General features: G+C 40.9%; 1 protein-coding gene across 2 annotated transcripts in view; it reads left to right on the forward strand.

Moving 5' to 3' along the window:
- The window catches only part of RUNX1T1 (RUNX1 partner transcriptional co-repressor 1), a 164,916-nt gene extending 147,832 nt beyond the window's left edge, over window positions 1-17,084 (forward strand). For both annotated transcript variants that reach the window (XM_078687050.1, XM_078687049.1), the window contains exons 10-11: window positions 1,289-1,479; window positions 13,215-17,084. In XM_078687050.1, the coding sequence (XP_078543176.1) occupies window positions 1,289-1,479; window positions 13,215-13,490 (467 nt within the window). In that variant the 3' untranslated portion in view covers window positions 13,491-17,084. The remainder of the gene's footprint in view (window positions 1-1,288; window positions 1,480-13,214) is intronic.
- Window positions 17,085-19,377: the final 2,293 nt, after the last annotated feature.

Below are 19,377 nucleotides of genomic sequence, written 5' to 3' on the forward strand. Positions count from 1 at the left end.
TTGCATAACTTCTTTTGTTTGCTGAACATTTTTGCAGTCAGGGGGGTGTTTCATATGTCCTATTGTAGTGATGGAAGTATTTTTTAATATAAGACTGCGCTCTTTAGCTCAAAGTGTGGCTTAGAAAGTAGCTTAGTAAGATTCTTGTATACATGTATGTGAATTTGTGTGTATGTGTTTGTACGCGTAAAATCCATCTTTAAAAAATTATTATTTTATGATAAGTATTCAGCATTAACGACCCTGGCAACTATTTCTCATAAATTTGCTGTGTTCCTTTTTCATGAAAGATAATATTGCAGTGCAATCTTGTCACTCCATACGAAGCGCACCATGTTTCTATTTGTTTCTATAAAGAATATTTGTAAGCACTTTAACAAACCTTAGATGTACTTCAGCAGAATGTGGCCCTTTGGAATAAATGAAACCTGCCTTTGCTTTGCCTCAATTGTACTGTGAAAGGTCCTTCTACATTTTGTGGCCAAAAAGCTGGGAATGTTTACAGCAGACTTATGATCTCATTCACTTATTCCTCTTTTGTGTTCTTTTTTGGGCTTTTATAAATAACACATCAGATAACAGAAAATTACCCAGAATTCAAAGTTCTATTTTTTACTGGAGCATTGGTATTCTAACCTGTGCTCACATCAAGAGACATGGAGCAGTTTTGACTTGATATGGTCATGTTCTGTGATTTTGACCAATTTATTTGCGGTTCATTCATTGGGACCCTGGGAGTTAGCTGTTGAAGAATAGCTATATTTAGCTAATAGCATTGGTAAAAGACCAAAAGCACAGTGCACCTAATGAACTTATCTTTGATTAATGCCAATCAGAAAAGGCTGGGACCCTCTTTTAGGGTAGAGCATATCCGTGCAAAAGTAATGTTTGGTCAGCAGTTTACCACACACAGCACTTTATTTATATTTGAAGCGATTTGGCATCAACACGTTACAAATGCAAGAATACTGTATCTTTCTAGCAGTAGTACAACATTTTAGCATGGGAAAGTCGTTAATGCTGATGCTATACCTTTAATTATGGAAATTCTCATGGAGCCATACAATTTCCTCATGGTACTCCCAATGTCAAGGTCAATTTGCAGTGATACCAAGAATCCAAGGTGTGGTAATACATTTTCCGAATTGTGGTATTACTACTAAGCTCAAAATATAGGGCTTTCAGTGGAAGGTATACATTGGTGGTCGCCAACCTGCTGTGTCCAAAATAGGATATGTCCTTCTTCAGATACTTGAACCACCAACCTGACCCCTTGATTTCTTCACAGAGGAAGCTGTGAACGAGGTGAAACGCCAGGCAATGACAGAGCTTCAGAAAGCAGTGTCCGAAGCTGAGCGGAAAGCCCATGAAATGATCGCCACAGAGAGAGCCAAGATGGAGAGGACGGTGGCAGAAGCCAAGCGGCAAGCGGCCGAGGATGCACTTACGGTTATTAACCAGCAGGAAGACTCGAGTGAGGTAAGCCAGTCAGTCGCAGAAGAATGCTCGTTCTTCTGTGCCTAGCATGCACACATCTTTTTTAAATTGATTGTTACCTATAGTCTCTTTTGCAAGTTCAAAGACAGTGTTGGTGAGCTGCACACCTATTTAGTATTACTCAAATTTCGCTTTCTCCGTATTTATCCATTTTACCCTTTGTTCGGCGTGCAAGCCTGCTCTGCGCTCCGCCCAATTGCGCTGCAATTGTGAAACCAAACTGAAGAGGAGCCAATTGTGACTCTGTCAAGCTGCACAGCCGTGCCTTCAAATGAGTCCAATAAATCAAACTCATGCTTTATTTCAGTGAATCCATATTTGCCCGACTTTTGTCAATTTTTTATTCTTTGTTTTCATCGATTTATTTTACTCATTCATTTCTTCATCATCGTTTTTCCACAACACCACAGGAGTGCGCCATCATTGGGACAGATGGGTTTAAAGCAATGTGAAAAAGCATTGCTTGGATAGATTATCCCTACTCTATGGTTTCATGACACAGCAATTTTGTGCATATATCTACAATCAATTGCCCGTGGTTAAGGAATGTGGAACTACGCACCCGCAATTTTATTATTTATTGTTCGTCAACAAGAATTTCAATTGTTTTATTTAAACAAAGATGATTGACATCATGCACGGGAATATTGACATGATGAATGATTTGAGAATAATGATTTATAATATAACGTGTATTTGTAAAGGGCACATTCAACCAGAAGGTTATTTTGGTGCCGAATAACAGATTTTTATTGTTACCCAACTCATTTTACTGACATCAGAAGGATGAAAGTCTAAGTGGACCCGCTAAGATTTGAACCTGTGATCAGGAGGTCAAACATAGGCCCCTACTGCGGACGCATGAGTCAACCATGCCACCAGACTCCCAAACCTCATTGTTCAGGTTCTCTAGATGGACACTTTTTAAGATACTCTTATTTTTGAGATGCAAAGTACTCAAATATTTTTAAATCTACAAATTGTTCCATTCACTAAACAGATACCGAACTAAGCAGCGATGTCTGCCACAACAGAACAGTCATATAGCACTGGATGATCTTAGCACCCAGACAGGCACCTTCATTAAGGACACAATTTAAAAGTTGGCGGTTTGGCTGGCCTCCACAAGGGCAATGGAGTATATCACTCCATCGCCCTGGCGGAAGTCCAGAAGACCAAATTTTGAAAAGTCCATTGGGCTGGCTAACATTTCAAGCATTGACAAAAACTGCTGTTAAGGCAGTTTCTGCCAATGCGTTCTAACTTTGCTATAGGCTCCACCAAACATAATGAAGCCATATGGCAAAGTTACAATTTTTTGTTTGTTTAAAAAAGAAAAAACAATGCCCCCCCCCTCCCTCACCATGGGTGTTGGGGGGTATTTTTCAGTTTTCTGTGCCCCTTACCACAATTGTTTCCCTAGTGGTGACAAGCAGTGAAAACTGATCACTATGTCTGTCCATATAAATTAGGTAGATGGACATACAGGTCAACCTCTAATGCCCTTATTCTGTCCGAATGTCGGAGCGGTTTCTCTGCCGTCATTACACCTAAGGTCCACACACATTTAAAACGAGTCAGCGGACCATTATGATGGCAGAAGGGGTACTCTGTCATTGTTTCTTTAGGTATTTTGTTTTTATGGGAATAAACAATGTTCAAAATGTATTTTGTCTGTTTGGTGCCTGGTGCAAGTTAATTGGTGATGTCCAGCTCATATGAGCACAAACGGGGCTGGATTCACTAAAGTGAACTTACACATTTGTGCAAGTTTACGCGGTTTGCAATATTTACAAAACTGCATTTTATTAGTAACTTTGGGAATTCGAGTTAGTGCAGCCTCTGCTATGAAAGTGCAGGTTTGTGAATACTGAAAAGGCGTAAACTTGCACAAACGTGTACGTTTGCCTTTGTGAATCCACGCTACAGTGTGTAAGTACTTTGAGATCACACACATTGGAGTGATAACAGTGAATCCAGTGGATGAGCGGAAATACGGAAGCAAATTCAGGGTTTGACTCAGGAAAGAGTATTTTCCCAATCTATTCTTGCGCACATCACAAAGCGGCACATTTTATGCATTGGTGTGTTCACAAAAACTTTATGTGGATGCACAGAATGATTGGCTGTTGTGAAACTGAGACTGGATACACACAGAGCAAAAGACTGATGCAGAACGAACACAGCATTCTCACTCTTTTCCAGCCATGGTAGCGGGACCATGTCCTCACCGTAGTTATCATCTGTTCACGTTATACTCTAAGGCCCTCTTCTCCTGGAGGAGAAATCCCGCAATGAAGCCGGCCCAGTCGATGGACTGGAAGACAAAGGAGTATTACCCATAGGCAGTCAAATGTATGTTGCGGGCATTAACTGCCATTAGAATGACAAGTCAAGTTCGACGTCAGCGAAAACCCAGCCTTTTTTTTTTTTTTTTTTTTTAGCAAATAATTGCCTTATGGCTGTTGTGAGCGTCTTAGCTTAATTAGAATTCCTTCTCTCAGCTGCAGGGATTATGATTGATTTGAAGGGTGGGACAAACAGCATCTGCCGGGCAGGAGCAGACCGGCTGAAAGTGACAAAGAGGCAGAAATGGGAATGGAGATGGCAAACCCCCGACTGGACGTAAACACAACAGCGAAGCTTTGAATTCTCCTGGTACGGGGCATATGGCCGTAAATACAACAGGACATCGGTAGAGCAGCAACCATTTATTTAATGCCGGTGCTGAAACGTAATCCCCTACAAGGCCTTTCATAAATAAAATGAGGAAACCTGATCACCCAGGTTATTAAAAAAGCAGTATAAAAACGAGCACGGTGATTTAAAAAAAAAAGCCCCGACAGACACAACCTAGTAACATCCTAGTCTACGATAAACATTATTAAGAAGTTTCACCGCCTTCTTCTCATTTCTAGGGTATGTTGTGATAACCATTTTAATGTTTTTTGTAATAAATTATACTGTCTGGAAAGCCTGCTGATAATAAAAACTGCAATAAAAAAGCTGCTTTTCTCGTATCTTCAATTTTAAAATGGATGAAGAGAGTGCAGCAGGCGAGATGATGTCTCGAAATGCTGTCGGTAATCAGAGGTGTCCCAATAGTCTGTAACATCCTTCAAAAAAATCACTTGTAATCCCTTTTACAGCAACTTTAACCCCTTGTATGCTTGTGACGGAACCGTTCCGTCACAAGCCTCGGGTGAGCTGTGCTTGTGACGGAACGGTTCCATCGCGGCCCGCTCGCCGCGCCTGCGCAGCGCAATTTCCGCGCCTGCGTTGAGCGTTCTATTGGGCTGGCAGGGCCGTGACGGAACTGTTCCGTCACAAGCACAGCTCACCCGAGGCTCGTGACGGAGCGGTTCCGTAACGAGCACGGGAGCGCCGCACGGCCGCCCCGCCCCCTTAGCACTGCGGCGGAATAGCCGCCGCAGTGAAGGGGTTAAAGTCACTGGACAAAAAGAAGTAGTACTTAGTCCATTGAATTCCATTCATTTCCTCTTCAAACTTGTGCACTCTGTGCTGGAATGTCATAGAGAGTATGCTTGTCTTGCCACGTCATAGGCAATGATTGATCGAGCCATAGTGAGAATCTGCATTAGATCATAGTTCTGATAAAAGATGTAAGTGTGCAGATGTTTCCATGGAACAGCCTCTTTCAGAACAGTTCTCTTCAAATTCAGAATAAACAAACAATTGGTAGGAAGCAATAAAGACACATTACTATACATGTATACAAATAAAACCATAGACTTTGTATTCATTTTATATTGCACACCTTCCCCCCGTGGCACCAGTGTGCTGTACAATTTTCACTAACCATTCACCGAATATATGAACTTAACATTTATCTGTGGGGATAATGTGGTGCTGAGGTTGGTGGTGGGCCGAGATACGTATGGTGTGTTGCAGGTAAAGTGTAGAGGGGAAAGGGGTTAGTTAAGAGTAGAGAGAAAACAAGCTGGCAGTGTGGATTCAGCAATGAGTGCGAATGTGCATTTCAACATTGATCTTAATTAGGGCTCCCGGTTTTATGGTATTTATTTTTTCAACATTTCTCTCTGTATTTAGCCATAGTTATTTTTGTGCCATTTTGTATGTATTTATCCATGTTCATTTTGTGTATAAATGAAGTTGAAAAACTGTACATTTCCATATTTATTTAACTGATAGCCGCACCCTCATAATCTGATGTCTGTTGTGCTTTAGCTATTTTTGCTGTCCAATATTACATACCAATACATCCACTAGTAAATACTAGCATTATACCATAAATGTATGTTGGCATGTGCCATTATTTAAAGAACAGTCATCCTATTTTTAATTTTCCATGCTGACCTATAATTAATCAAAGACTGCACAGCAAGTTACTTGAAAAGAGCACAGTTTTCTGTATTTATCCACTTTTAAAAATAAATACAGACAGAAAACACATTATTTTCTGTCTGTATTTATCTGTAAAAATCCGTAAAAACGGAAAACAGGAAGCCTTGATCTTAATCTAGGTGTCTTTTGAATAGGAAAGCGTTTAGGCCCCTTTGTTAGGATTGTTAATCCGGTTGTGGTGTTCTCATAGATTTTTTGCTGCTCCAATAAAGGATCTGTTCTGTGTTTGTTTTGTTTTGAACTTGAGCGGCAATAACTTTGACTATGTCAAAAAGCCACTTGTTATTCTACGGGGAGGACAGACCTCACTCAGGTTTTTTAAGACTTGAAAGGACTGAGAGGTAAACTGATGTTGAGCCTGAGGTGCACAATCTTTGGTGTCTATTTCGAGGGAAACCTCACATTTCATTCTTGATGTACACAGATAGGCACAGGGTACCATTTGACTCAGGCTTTGCTGTAATACTAACATTATGGATGGATTGAACCTCCTCCAGAACTGCACACGTGCAGGAGGGCACATGCCTGGTGTGGCCCATGAAGACATGCAAAGATTTATTTTCCAGTAACTCTGAAAGGACATGCAAACCAGTTGGTTTCAAACCAGACTCGTGATACACCTTGTAGTCTATTTGGTCCTTGACAAATGCATGCTTCAAAATTCCAGCAGGACTTTACTTCCTTTTTGTGTGACCACTCTGTGGATATTGCTGTAATGTGCAAAGTTGTGCTCTTTTTTGTCTGTCACTGCACATCTTGCTTTGATAGCCTTTCACGAATGATTGATCTACAGCGGCATAAGACTTTCAGATGCATTAACACAAACATGTTTTGGGTGCCTCGTGGTACAGGTCAGAAGTGCTTGCTCTAAGAGCACTGCTTGCATCGGAAGTCAGCTGATGTCTTCAAATTACTGAGGAAGAAAACAACAGCTGAATAAATTACTGGGAATAAATGTATTGATCATGCATGCTGTTACTGTACTGCATGTCCATCACCCCCACAATGCAGGACACAATATTGATCTTTCTGACATTCCTTACGTCTGCGATCGGTCTAAAAAAAAAAAAAGCTTTCCTGTCCAAAGGTTGTGTATTTACATCTTCAATCAAGATAGCAGCAAATAGGATCAGAAAGAGCCACTCAAATACCTAGGGGCCTGATTTTGAGTTTGGCAGCGTGGGAGCAGGGTGGCATGCCACCACCTCGCTCCCACACCACCAAACCTCACTGCCGGCCGCCCGCCTGAGTACAAAATTCCTTGTGGTCTGGCGGGCGGTCCTTTGGCATTCCCACTGTAGTGCCTATTAAAACGGCTCACACAAGAAACACCAAAGCCCATTCCCTGCAGGAAAAGGGATGCATGCAGACAGGGGGCACACCATGTGCGCCCCCACATGCATCGTCAGGTCATGAGAGAATAGGGGGCATTGTAAGGCCCCCTTAGTTTCCTCACCACCACAGGTTACATGGCGGGATCTGTGGCGGTATGGAAACTCTTTATATGCTTGGCGGTGCCGCAGCAGCTCCACCGGCATATAGCAGCCTTCAGACCCCCGCGGCGCCACTGCCAGGGTCGCGGTTGCGGCGGTCCTATGGCAGTCCGTCCGCCATAGTTGTAATATGGCGGTCGGACCAGCTATGCGGCGGTCCCTGACCGCCACCGCTCCTCCGCCGTGGGTTTGACAGCCCAACTCGTACGTAAGGCCCTTATTCCATATAGGAAATAAGGTTACAGCTGTAAGCTAATCTGACAATCTATGGCAAATAGTGGTCACTTTATTATTTAATTATGTTTGTACCCATTTATAGCTAAAAAATGCATATTTATATAGGTTCTACTACAATTTGATTTGCGTTTCAGCACCAATTGTAGCCCTTCCACTCTCTTAGTTGTGCAAGTTCTATTGTGCTTAAAATTATGGAGGGCATAGGTAACCTATAAGTATGTCAACCATGCGACCAGCAAACTGGAGCCTGAGTAGTGAAGGAAAAACATGAACCACATGAGCTATATTAGCATCATATTTACTGCACTGGAGCTAGAGAACATTGGAATTAATTCAAGCATACAAAGGGTTTACCATCCGTACCGTACCCACTAAATAAATATAGCTGCAGGTATATTCTCTCTGCACATCATCGATTAATATTGAACTGCTCTATAATATTGCCATTATTTACTTCTCAGTTACTGTCAGGGTAGCATGAATTCTTTTACTCCTGCAAAGTATTCAGTATAAAAGCCTGCCTACATAATGGCATAATGTTAAGCAGTGTTACATCCGGATTGGTGTCACTATATCGCGGATTATTACAACGCATTCCGTTACATCGGAATTTTTACAACGCAGGATCTATTACATCGGATGCCATTACAACGCATGGAATTACATCGCAGATGCTATTACAACGCATGGCATTACATCGTAAGTATAGGTAAGTATACTTTTTAAAAAAAATGTAATTAATTTAATTTAATTTATTTAATTTATTTAATTTAATTAAAATACATTTTAAAATAGTAATTAATTTAATTTAATAAATTTAAATCTATTTATTTAATTTAATTTTAATAAAAATTGTAATTAATTTTAATTAATTAATATAATGAAATTATTTTAATTTAAATATGTTTAAAATTGTAATGAAATTAAATTAATTAAAATAATTTTTTTAATTTAATTAATTTAATTAAAAATGTAATTAATATAATATAATTAATTTAATTTAATAAATATATTTTAATTAATTTATAAATGGTAAATATAATTTATTTAGCCCTAATCACAAACCCAACCCTGAACCCTAAAAACACCCCTGTACCCCAAAACCCAAACCCTACCCTGAAACCTAAAAACACCCCTGTACCCCAAAACCCAAACCCTACCCTGAAACCTAAAAACACCCCTGTATCCCAAAACCCAAACCCTACCCTGAAACCTAAAAACACCCCTGTATCCCAAAACCCAAACCCTACCCTGAAACCTAAAAACACCCCTGTACCCCAAAACCCAAACCCTACCCTGAAACCTAAAAACACCCCTGTACCCCAAAACCCAAACCCTACCCTGAAACCTAAAAACACCCTTGTACCCCAAAACCCAAACCCTACCCTGTAACCTAAAAACACCCCTGTACCCCAAAACCCAAACCTAGCCCTGAAACCTAAAAACACCCCTGTACCCCAAAACCCAAACCCTGCCCTAAAACCAAAAAATACCCAAACACCCCAAAACATATACCTCAGTACACCAAAACATATACTCCTATACTCATACTTATTAAAAAAATTACTTAAATTAATAAATTTAATTTATAATATTTAAAAACATAAATAAATATTTTTATTTATTTTTATTTATAATTAATAATAATTAAATCAATTATATAATATTAAATAAAATAAAAAAAATGTATATACTTACCAATACTTACGATGTAATGGTATGCGTTGTAATAGCATATGCGATGTAATGCCATGCGTTGTAATGGCATCCGATGTAATGGATCCTGCGTTGTAATAGCTGCGTTGTAACAGCATTACGACGTAAAAGTTGCGTTGTAAGTGTGCATCACCTTACATCCGGATTTCGCTTTTGAACAAAAACGAAGGGCTGACTGAGCGGTTCAACTGGGCCGGGAGGTCGAAATCAACCACTCGAACTAAATTAAGAGTCTCTGTAGTTCACCATTTCCATTATGAATCTTGGGTAGCACACCATGGTAGTGTATTGAAAAGCCGAAGGGGGTCAACTAGAACTTTAATTATTCTGGTGAAATTTCCGAATGTTTCGTTATGTTTTTCTAAAATAAAATTGCACCTGGGAGACTCGTTAGCACAGAAAATGTGTCACTGAGATATACTTTTTTCTTGAACCAGTCTCCTGCCAGTGTCTCGTGAGACTTATTTACACAAAGTGTGCACGCACATGAAAAAAGGCAGTCGGATACTTGCAAACTGCATTTTGCTCTACTTTTGTGAATTATGGAATTTTGAAAAATGTCATCAGAAAATAGTCGATGTGATTTGCACACCCGTAGCATCAACCAACACACGATTCACAAAGGGATCCATTTGCTCGTTCTTTGATGATCGTGAGTTACAATGAGAGTTTAGTTTAAGAGCTCATTATTTTGTGATCACAAATATTGTATTTTTAGTATTCTAATTGTGCTTGCATACCAGTGCTGCAATTAGAGCTTCATCCATTTGACAAGAATATAAGCCATTACATAGGCATCATGGCTTCCAGCAAGCTGTAGGCAATCTGCTTTTGCAGTGTATGTTTTCATTTGCAAGAAGTCCTTCTGTCCACTGTTACTGAATACATTTCACTTTGGAAGGTAATGGAAAGTACTCATAACATTATATATTTACAAGCTGACATGATTCTATCCCCTTTCACATTTATATTCCATGTTTTATGAAAAGCAATAAAAGATGCATTTTCCACCAAATAGCAAAATCATAAAAGGACCTTGTTCTTCTCTTCTGTGAGCTGAAGGGAAAGAAAAATAAACAAATCCTGCAGCCTTAATGTCCCAGTGGTGATGGGAGCTGACATCTAAAGAACTGAACTAAATTTAGGCAGACTCAACCTAAAACCACGAGAGCTGAATCAAACCCAGGTGTTGCCAGAAAAGGAATCTGAATTCCCAACAGTTTAACTACAAAAACATCTGTTTCTCTGTTAGGTAATTCCTTCTTTTTTTCTTGACATTTTTAAAAGTGTTTTCAAAGATGGGAACAATTTTCGAAATAAAAAAGTCCCCAGCACATGCATTTATAATTACCTGGTTTAGTCTGTATGTTTAATCAGTTTGCATCGAGAACGCGAAGCACATCTGATTCCAATATAAAGCAACCATTGCACGTTGGACAGCCGCCATACTCACATCTGCCAGAATGCTTCCATGCCAAAAAAGGGATTTAGATAACACTAGGATATTTCCAAAAGGAGCCAATTGCTTCAGATTAAATGTTTCATTTTTTAAATACTGTTTTCCGTTTACTGACTCTGTTCTGTTACTATAATTGGGAATTTCTTGGGCAGTGAAGGAATGTTTCTTCTAAACTGGCTACAATCCAGTCGCCAGTTGGTGAAAGGACTCCGCGTCATCTGCATTTGAGTGTAATGGGCGACTAAGGGGGATAGGAGCTCTGCACGTTCGAAGGACATTAATAAAAGGGACATGGGTTGAGACCAACATTGCGCTTCTCAATTTAGTCTCAAGAATGGATCTTATGTCTGCCGCAGCGCCCCATGGATTGCAAGAAGGTTTCACCCAATGATATCACCTAAGCTCTATTCCCCCCTCCTATACTTCCTGCACCTTCCTAACACTTACAAATGCATGAACCTATGAGAGGAGCTGAAAACTGCATTCAAAGAATTAGACGTGTACACCAGGTAACCCCTGCAAAGGGGCGGCCCTCTCCTACGCCATTGGGACACACTTTATCACTCCAATCACAGAATCTTGTTAGATAAACTGCGAGAGATCGGTGTCACAGGGAAGGCATTAGAATGGCTGCAGAATTTTCTATTGGATAGATCTCAATGTGTACATGTATCCCAAACTACAACTGTGGACAAAGGTGTACCTCAGGGCTCCATACTAAGCCCCACCCTGTTCAATATCTATGTGTCATCTCTGGCCACCGTCATTAAATCCTGTGGGTTCCAAACCTTCTCCTATGCGGACGACACTCAGGTGATAGTCCCCATAGAGAAGGACCCCGAGGTGACCAGAGATAGCTTTAAGCTTTGTATGCTAAAAATAGCCACATGGATGAGAAAGAACTTCCTGCAGCTTAATTCCAACAAAACTGAGATCTTATTGTTTGGGAAAGCTGAGGACTTGTGGACAGAGGAGTGGTGGCCTGAGGAACTAGGAGAAGCACTGGTGCTGCATATGCTCCAGTGCTTTCAGTATTGCAGAAAGGGGATGCACAAGCAAGCGGCATAGCATCGGTTGCCAGCGCCTGGGGCAGGGCAAGTATCTTTCTACATTTCTTTAAAAAATGTTGCACCCCTAAGAATGCTACTAAATGTTTTGTGACTGGGGCAATTACACCTTTGCCCCACTACTACCATGCTACACCACTGCCACATGTGTCTGTGGTCCCTTCTGTAATACCAATGTGTCCCGTGGGTGTGAAAAGCGGTCGCTCATGCCCGTTGCACCCCTGTAGCATGTTATGTAATACGGCCCCTGATATCTGAACATGGCTCGTGGATACACTGTTGAATATGCACCGAGTTTGAAAAAACTTCAGGAGTGATTCTCAAAGCTGTCCTTCAAGAGTGAATGTAATTTGCACCTGAAAATAAAGAGCAAGTCAAGAATAATTCACGTGCCACTTAGAAAGGTCTTTGTGAATTGGAGCCATAAGCCTTTAGAAATGCACCTCAAGATGAGGTGATTTTCACCCCAATGAAGTCCTATGCAATTGGCTTAAAATGGCAAACTACTCTATGTAGAATAGGTTGCATTATTAGGCATTCAAGAGAAAAATAAATCTCCAAAGCGAACCAGCCTAGCACTATCAGCCCATATATAGCTCTTATCGCCTTTATAGAAGTAAACATAAGTGCTTATGTAGGCAAATCATTTTATCACAATGTTTACTCACATTTTTACAACGTTTTACATGTTAGAAGTTTAAAAGCTCTAAACAAATGTTTAATAGTCTCTTAATCTTGATTCCTTCTGGGTGAACCTAGTTTAATGTATTTATATATTGTATTACCAAACAGATGGTGCAGTCAAAGTTGCATAGTGACTTGCTTCAGCAGAGAAAATATAATGACCTTCCATTTTGCAAAGAAAAGTCATATTTTTACAAAAATGGCAGATTAATATTGTCTCTACCCAATAAATGTTTGAAGGGATTAGGTGGCCTTTTTATGTTTGAATGTTTTGATCCACAGCTAATGTAGGGTGACCAGGCGCCCCCATTTTGCCAGGACGGTCCCAGATTTTAATGAGCTGTCCCAGCAAATTTCAAGATATGTAGCTCATGTCCCCGTTTTTAAAGAGGGTCGACTGTAAACGGTGGGAGGTGTTTTTTATGTTTTACAAAGCAGGGATAGTTAGCAATTGTTTCAAGAAAGCAATTTAATTAACAGGCAAGCTACTGGGTTTAAAAATTGCATTTTATTTGTGTTCTAACAGCCTGTTCTATCATTTTCTGCTGAGGAGCGCTCTCATCACTTGAAGTAAAATTGTCGTCCTTCTTCTATTTTTGTGAAATGTCCCGGTTTTTGTCTTTAAAATTCTGGTCACCCTAAGCTAATGTCTTTTTCCAACTTACCTTATTTCAGAGCTGCTGGAACTGTGGGCGCAAGGCCAGTGAAACTTGCAGTGGCTGCAACACCGCACGGTATTGTGGGTCCTTTTGTCAGCACAAAGACTGGGAGAAGCACCACCACATCTGTGGACAGACTATCCAAGCACAGCAGCAGGGGGAAACGCCAGCCGCAACCTCCTCGGTGACACCGAGCAGCGGGGCCGGGAGCCCCCTCAACACGCCGCCGGCAGCGACTCCCAGGTCGACAACGCCGGGGACGCCATCTACCAGAGAAACGACCGCTCGTTAAAAAACACACACTTGTAGAAAAAAATGACTTTTTCAGACAATAAGCAGACACTAGTCCTCATCCTCAGAGGCACAAAGATTTAGGGTGAACTATCAACTTTCAACATTTCAGTAAAATTACTGTATCTTGAAACAGTAGTAAACTTCAAAGGCCAGTAACGGGTCATAGTGACTTCATATGGAAAACAAAGATACCTTTTCTTCAAAAAAACTGAAACGAGATCAGAGACTATAACACAAAAGTATAGATTTGACCTCCTCCCTGGGATTTTTTTCCAGTAGCTGGGATTTTAAACTAGATGACCTCATTAACAGATGCTTTACAAAGCAGCAAACCAAGAGATTGCTAATTGCTGTTGAAAGCAAAAAAAAAAAACGCTAATATTACTAAAAAAAAAGTCACTATGTTCTACACGACAATAATGTGGAAATAAAAAGAGAGGAAACCCCTCCAGGGCATGAACACTGGATACAGCAGCAGACATTTTAACAAGAGGATGAATGGCGTCCATGGGTAACTGACTGAACTTTGAAGGCCCAGCGACAGAACGCGCAGATGTGCAGCAGATTGGAAGGAAACACAGATGTTCATCCATTTTTTTTATGTTTCTGAAAGAAATATAATAATATCCAGGTCAACAGAATGAAAAATGAAGGATGGTTTGCAGTTAGATGTCTGAATACCGCCGCAATGAAGGAAAAAAATGCCATAACACAAGAGGCTCCTTTCCGTCCCGAAAGAAGGGACACAGCCTGTTGTTAATTAGCGTTTTGGCAGCTGTGACATCAGCCAGCTGCGCCAAATAACCCTTCACCTCTTCTTTACTTTTGTAAGGTTCCACATAGGAAGGCAACGGGGTTCATTTTCGACATGTGAATTTCATATATGTATACATATACATACGCGCGTGCTTATACAAACACACACGTATATATATGTCTTAAATTATTTTTTTTAAAACGGTGACTAGAACTCTAGCTCTCTTTCGAAATTATTCATTCCAACCCTTATCCTGTTTGGATATTTTCCATTACAAAGTAAAAGTTCTCGGTGTTAAAACACTCCTGTTCCGTGAGATTTCCCAATGGTGTTTTTTCTTGTAAATGTGTTGGACAAATGTGAAGATAACCGCGCTCACACTTAGTCTCTTTATTCCTAGCTGGTGAGAAACCTGTATCTTTCTATGCTGCTTTTATATCTGTATGTATTTGTGATATTTCTCTGGTAGTCAAAAAAGAGCCTTTTTGTTTTTTGTTTTCCTCAAGAAAAAGAAATGAAAAACATCCTACCGGAGCTGCTACATCACTCTTCTCGGATTTTTTTTTCCTGAAAAGAAGCATGCTTCACGGAATGCTAACATATTGGTGTTTTTGTAAGAGGGATGTACATACATGTATTTTGCACTGTCACAAAGACTCCCTAGGCATGCTTTTTTGGGGCAACCTTTTTAAATATGCTAGAGCCATTTCAACAAGATACCTGTAGCATAGACTAGTGGTGGATTTTTTTTCTTATTGCTAAATTCACTAATACGGACATTTTTTTAATATGAAAACAGCAAGATATTCTGTAAAAAAAAAAAGGGCAGTGCATGCAAATGGCTGTGCGTTTAAGTATTTCTGATTTTACAAATACTAATAGATAAAACTCCAAATGTTGAGGCGTAGATTGACAGCTTTAACACTGCTGAATACCAGGTTATGCAGTATTAATGTTCAAAAGGGGAAGACAGCCAAAGACTGATCTGATGGACCAAAATCTGAATTTTGGAGATCACCAGTAATCATTTCCAAACGATCAGCCCGTGGAACATGTTCAGCAAGGTAAAGTGTGAAATTGTTAACCCTTTGTCGTCCAGGGTCCGGACCAGAATGAAGTGGTACTCGCAAATTGAATAATCTGGGATAATGCTGTGTGCTTTCCTTTCAGGATGCGCATAAGATATATCGCTATGTTTTTTAAAGATGGGCTGAGTACAGATGTCCCTTGCTTGTGTATGCAGAGAAATGAGTGATGCCTGATACTTGGCTTAATGTAACACACGTATTCGTGTGATTTACATCCAGTGTTCTAAGGTATGTTTAGGATCACACGTGGCAGTATGTCAATAGAGGAATTATAAACCGCACAAACATAAAACCCTCTCCAAGTACACTGGCGTACACCATGGTGCAAGATGCTAATAATGCCTTTGTAAGCAAGCTTCGCTACTTGACCAAATATATATCTGTGTGTGAAGCCTGCTTACATGTGCTGGTAGAGAAAGTCAAGCACAGAGCTAGGATCCCATTGGGTTAACCATCGCCATGGTGCTCCCAGACCCGTTGACCTCACACTTGACCCATGTCTTCTTATGGCGCTGGACAGTCCTATCTCATGGAGCTGTTGTATGTTCTAGGCTAGGGAGGGTTCACTAATCCCAAAAATAAAGACTCACTCGTGCTCATATGTCCCTACCTTAAGGAGTTGTGATGTACGTGAACCGCACTGTTATTCCCAACACCAGTGTGTAAAATACAAATAAGTACAATATGTTTTATTGCGTTTACCAAGGGCACCCTGAGTGAAAACAAAAATACAAAACAAACTTAACTCTGAGCTCTATTTGCTCCTTTCCTCCTCCTTCTCTCTTGCAGTTTTGCTACAGCCTCCTCAGTGGCAAAAAGTTTCACTCTACCTCTGACAGCATGTATATTGCACCAGTAGCTAACACAGACTGGTCTAGTCAAACCAAATGGGCACAAAAGAACCAGGAAACCAAAAGTAAAGCTCATACAGCTGCAAACCATATCACTTCTTGGTAACAATGCAGACCTCATAAACCTAAAGAAGAGAAAGAAAAGAAAAAATTGTGTTACTTTCCTTTTTTGCTTGTCATTTATACGCAGGTGATGTGAGAGTATAATTTGTAGGCACAATATATCAAGTAAACTCATTGGATATACCTGAAGGGTGGGATCTTAAAGGAGTAAGCAGCCTCTCATCTGTCTCTCACTTTCTCTGGCTATCCTTGCAGACCTCTCCTGTGTCTTTTTAGTTCTCGCTTGAATTTTTCTACGCTCCTCCTTTTTCTCTCTTTCTCTATCACGAGACTGTGTGTGGCAGGACCTCCTGTCATATTTCTTTGTGTAGGTGCATGTCTTGGGGATTTGACAATACAAGGCTGGTTTACTTATGCAAAGCATGCCTACGTCTGGAAAGCGTTGGGGACGGGGAACGTGACTCCATGTTGTCCAAAATCTTCAAGGGACAGAAAACATATTGGAGACTGATGCAGATTTGAAATACTTTTTCTATTTTGGGTTCTGCAACATTATTGTGAAACTAAAGTTGTTGTGCAATACTCAATTCAGACATTTACCACAAGGTAATGGTAGACTAACACTGGGGGCGGGGGGTTCGGCTGGGCTAGACATCATGCTTTTGTCAGCATTACTCTTGAGCTTTTAAGTCTACTATGTCTGAACTGTGGTTTCCTGTTTATCCTTTTCTTTAGTTGGACTGTAATGTATGGTCTGTCAACCTGTGAATCTTTCAAGTATGATTCAGGTATTGTTGTATTCTTTACTGTGTAATAAACATGTAAAATCTGTACTTCCTTTATTTATTTATTTATTTTTAAAGTTTTATATAGCGCGAACAAGATCTTTGCAGATATCAGAGCGCTTTACAGAAACAGTAGGTAGGATAAACAAGACTCTTAAATCAATATGAGATTCCGTAGACAGTGAGATGCAAAAATAGGGTATCAATCATACAAGAGTATACAGAGTAATAACAATCAAGAAACAATAATATGGAAGCAGTACAATGTCTAAACGGATAAGATTATAGCACCCCAGAGGGTGAGTAAACACAATGTTGAAAGCAAAGTAGTAGTCAGTAGTGGGTGCGTTGCAGGTTATTGAGGCACTCAAGTCCTAGTGTACAACCCAATAAACAAGTTGGAAATCAAAAGTATAGCATCCGTGCAATGAATTAGATCCAGAAGCAGACAAAAAATGGACTGACATAGATAAGTATTCAGACAGCCGATAATGTGGGAGCCAAATACTGTCATTGTTCCAGTATCAATAGTGTACAGGTGTATTTAGCCATAAGGATGGCCTTCACCTCTTTCTTGAAGAGTATAGTGGACGGGATAAGCCTGGTTTCTGGTGGGAGTGCATTCCAGATCCTAGGTGCCATTCCAGAGAAGGAGCGTTTGTATGTTTTTTCCTTCCGGAATCTCCGTGGTTTCAGGAGGAGAGTGTTTGTGCTTCTGTTGGATCTTGAGCCTCCTGATATGGTCAGCTTATGAGAGAGGTAGTTGGGTGCCTTGTGGTGTACGGCCGAGTGTGTCATACAGGCAATTTTCAACTGAATTCTGGCTTCAATAGGCAGCCAGTTCAGGGTTTTTAAGTCAGGGGATATATGCAAGTGTTTTCTTGAGCCAGTGATGAGTCTCGCGGCCGCGTTCAGGGAGGCTCTTAGGGGAGCCGTTGTTGTCAGGGGGAGCCCGCTGAGAGCCACAATCCCGTAGTCTATGCGAGGAATGACTAAGGCTTGTACCACAGTTTGGAAGTCCTTGGGTGGTAGGAAGGGTTTGAGTTTTCTCAGCGTGTTGATTTGGAAGTTGGCTCCTTTAGTTGCTATGCTAATATGCTGCTGCATGTCGAGATTGCAGTCCAGTGTGATGCCAAGGGATTTCGCTGAGTCCACGATGGTGGGTTGGACATTGAGTGCGGTTAGATGATTGAGCCAGGTTTGGGTGATGGCCTTTTTCGCAGGAGGAGAGATCAGAAGGAACTCAGTTTTCAGAGCATTTAGTTTGAGGTGATTGTCGGCCAGCCAAGCTTGGGTGTTTCTTAGTGTGGCATTCAACAGTTTGATGTCTTCAGGGGATGGAAGCTTGAGGTAGAGCTGAGTGTCATCGGCGTACATATGGAAATGTACCTTAGAAGATTGAAGCAAGGTGGTGAGTGGTTCCATGACGAGGTTGAACAATGTGGGGGATAGGGAGGAACCTTGCGGGACGCCCATTGTTACTGGCACAAGCGAGGACAGTGCGTTGTTGATCTTGAACCTCTGAGAACGGTTGTGCAGAAAGGACGTGAACCATTTGAGAACCGTCCCGGATATGCCCATTCTGGTATTTAGGAGCTCCAGTAGATTCTCGTGTTTGACCGTATCAAATGCTGAAGAGAGGTCAAGAAGGATGAGGAGGCAAGACTCATTGTGATCAAGGATTTGGAGGGCATCATCTATTATGTGTGTCATGGCCGTTTCCGTGCTATGCTTTGCTCTGAATCCGGATTGGTGAGAGTTGAGGAGGTCAAACTGCTCAATGTGTTTTGTCAGTTGGAGTTGTACGCATTTTTCTAACAGTTTTGCTAGAGTGGTGATATTGGTGATAGGACGATAGTTGTTTAGGTCGGCCGGGTCAGCTGTGGGTTTCTTGAGTATAGGCGTGACTTGCCCAATCTTGAGGGAGTCTGGGATGAGCCCTTGTTGCAGGGAACAGTTGATGATTTTAGTCCAGAGTGGGAGGAACAGGGGGGTGAGGACTTTAACAGCATTGGCAGGTAGGGGGTCTGTGTGATGATTGGCGGGTTTCAAGGTGACCAGCAGCTTGTGAATTGATTCTTCGGAATAGGTGTCGAAGGACGTCCATGAAGCGTTGTTTTTAGCATGAGTGTTAGTTATGCATATGGAGCCGGCGAATCGACTTACATCCTTGATGAGATCGCTTCTTATAGTGTTGTTCTTTTGCTTGAAGAAAGCAGAGAAGTCTTCGCAACTTGGGATAGCCTTTGTTAAGTTGTTGGGTTATGGAGGTTGCGTTTTGGTTTGGGTTTTGACTAACTCGAACAGTTTTTTTGGTCGGTTTTTAGCTTGATCCAGCTGT

This window comes from Lissotriton helveticus, chromosome 4_1, assembly GCF_964261635.1.
Source record: "Lissotriton helveticus chromosome 4_1, aLisHel1.1, whole genome shotgun sequence".
Lineage (NCBI taxonomy): Eukaryota > Metazoa > Chordata > Amphibia > Caudata > Salamandridae > Lissotriton > Lissotriton helveticus.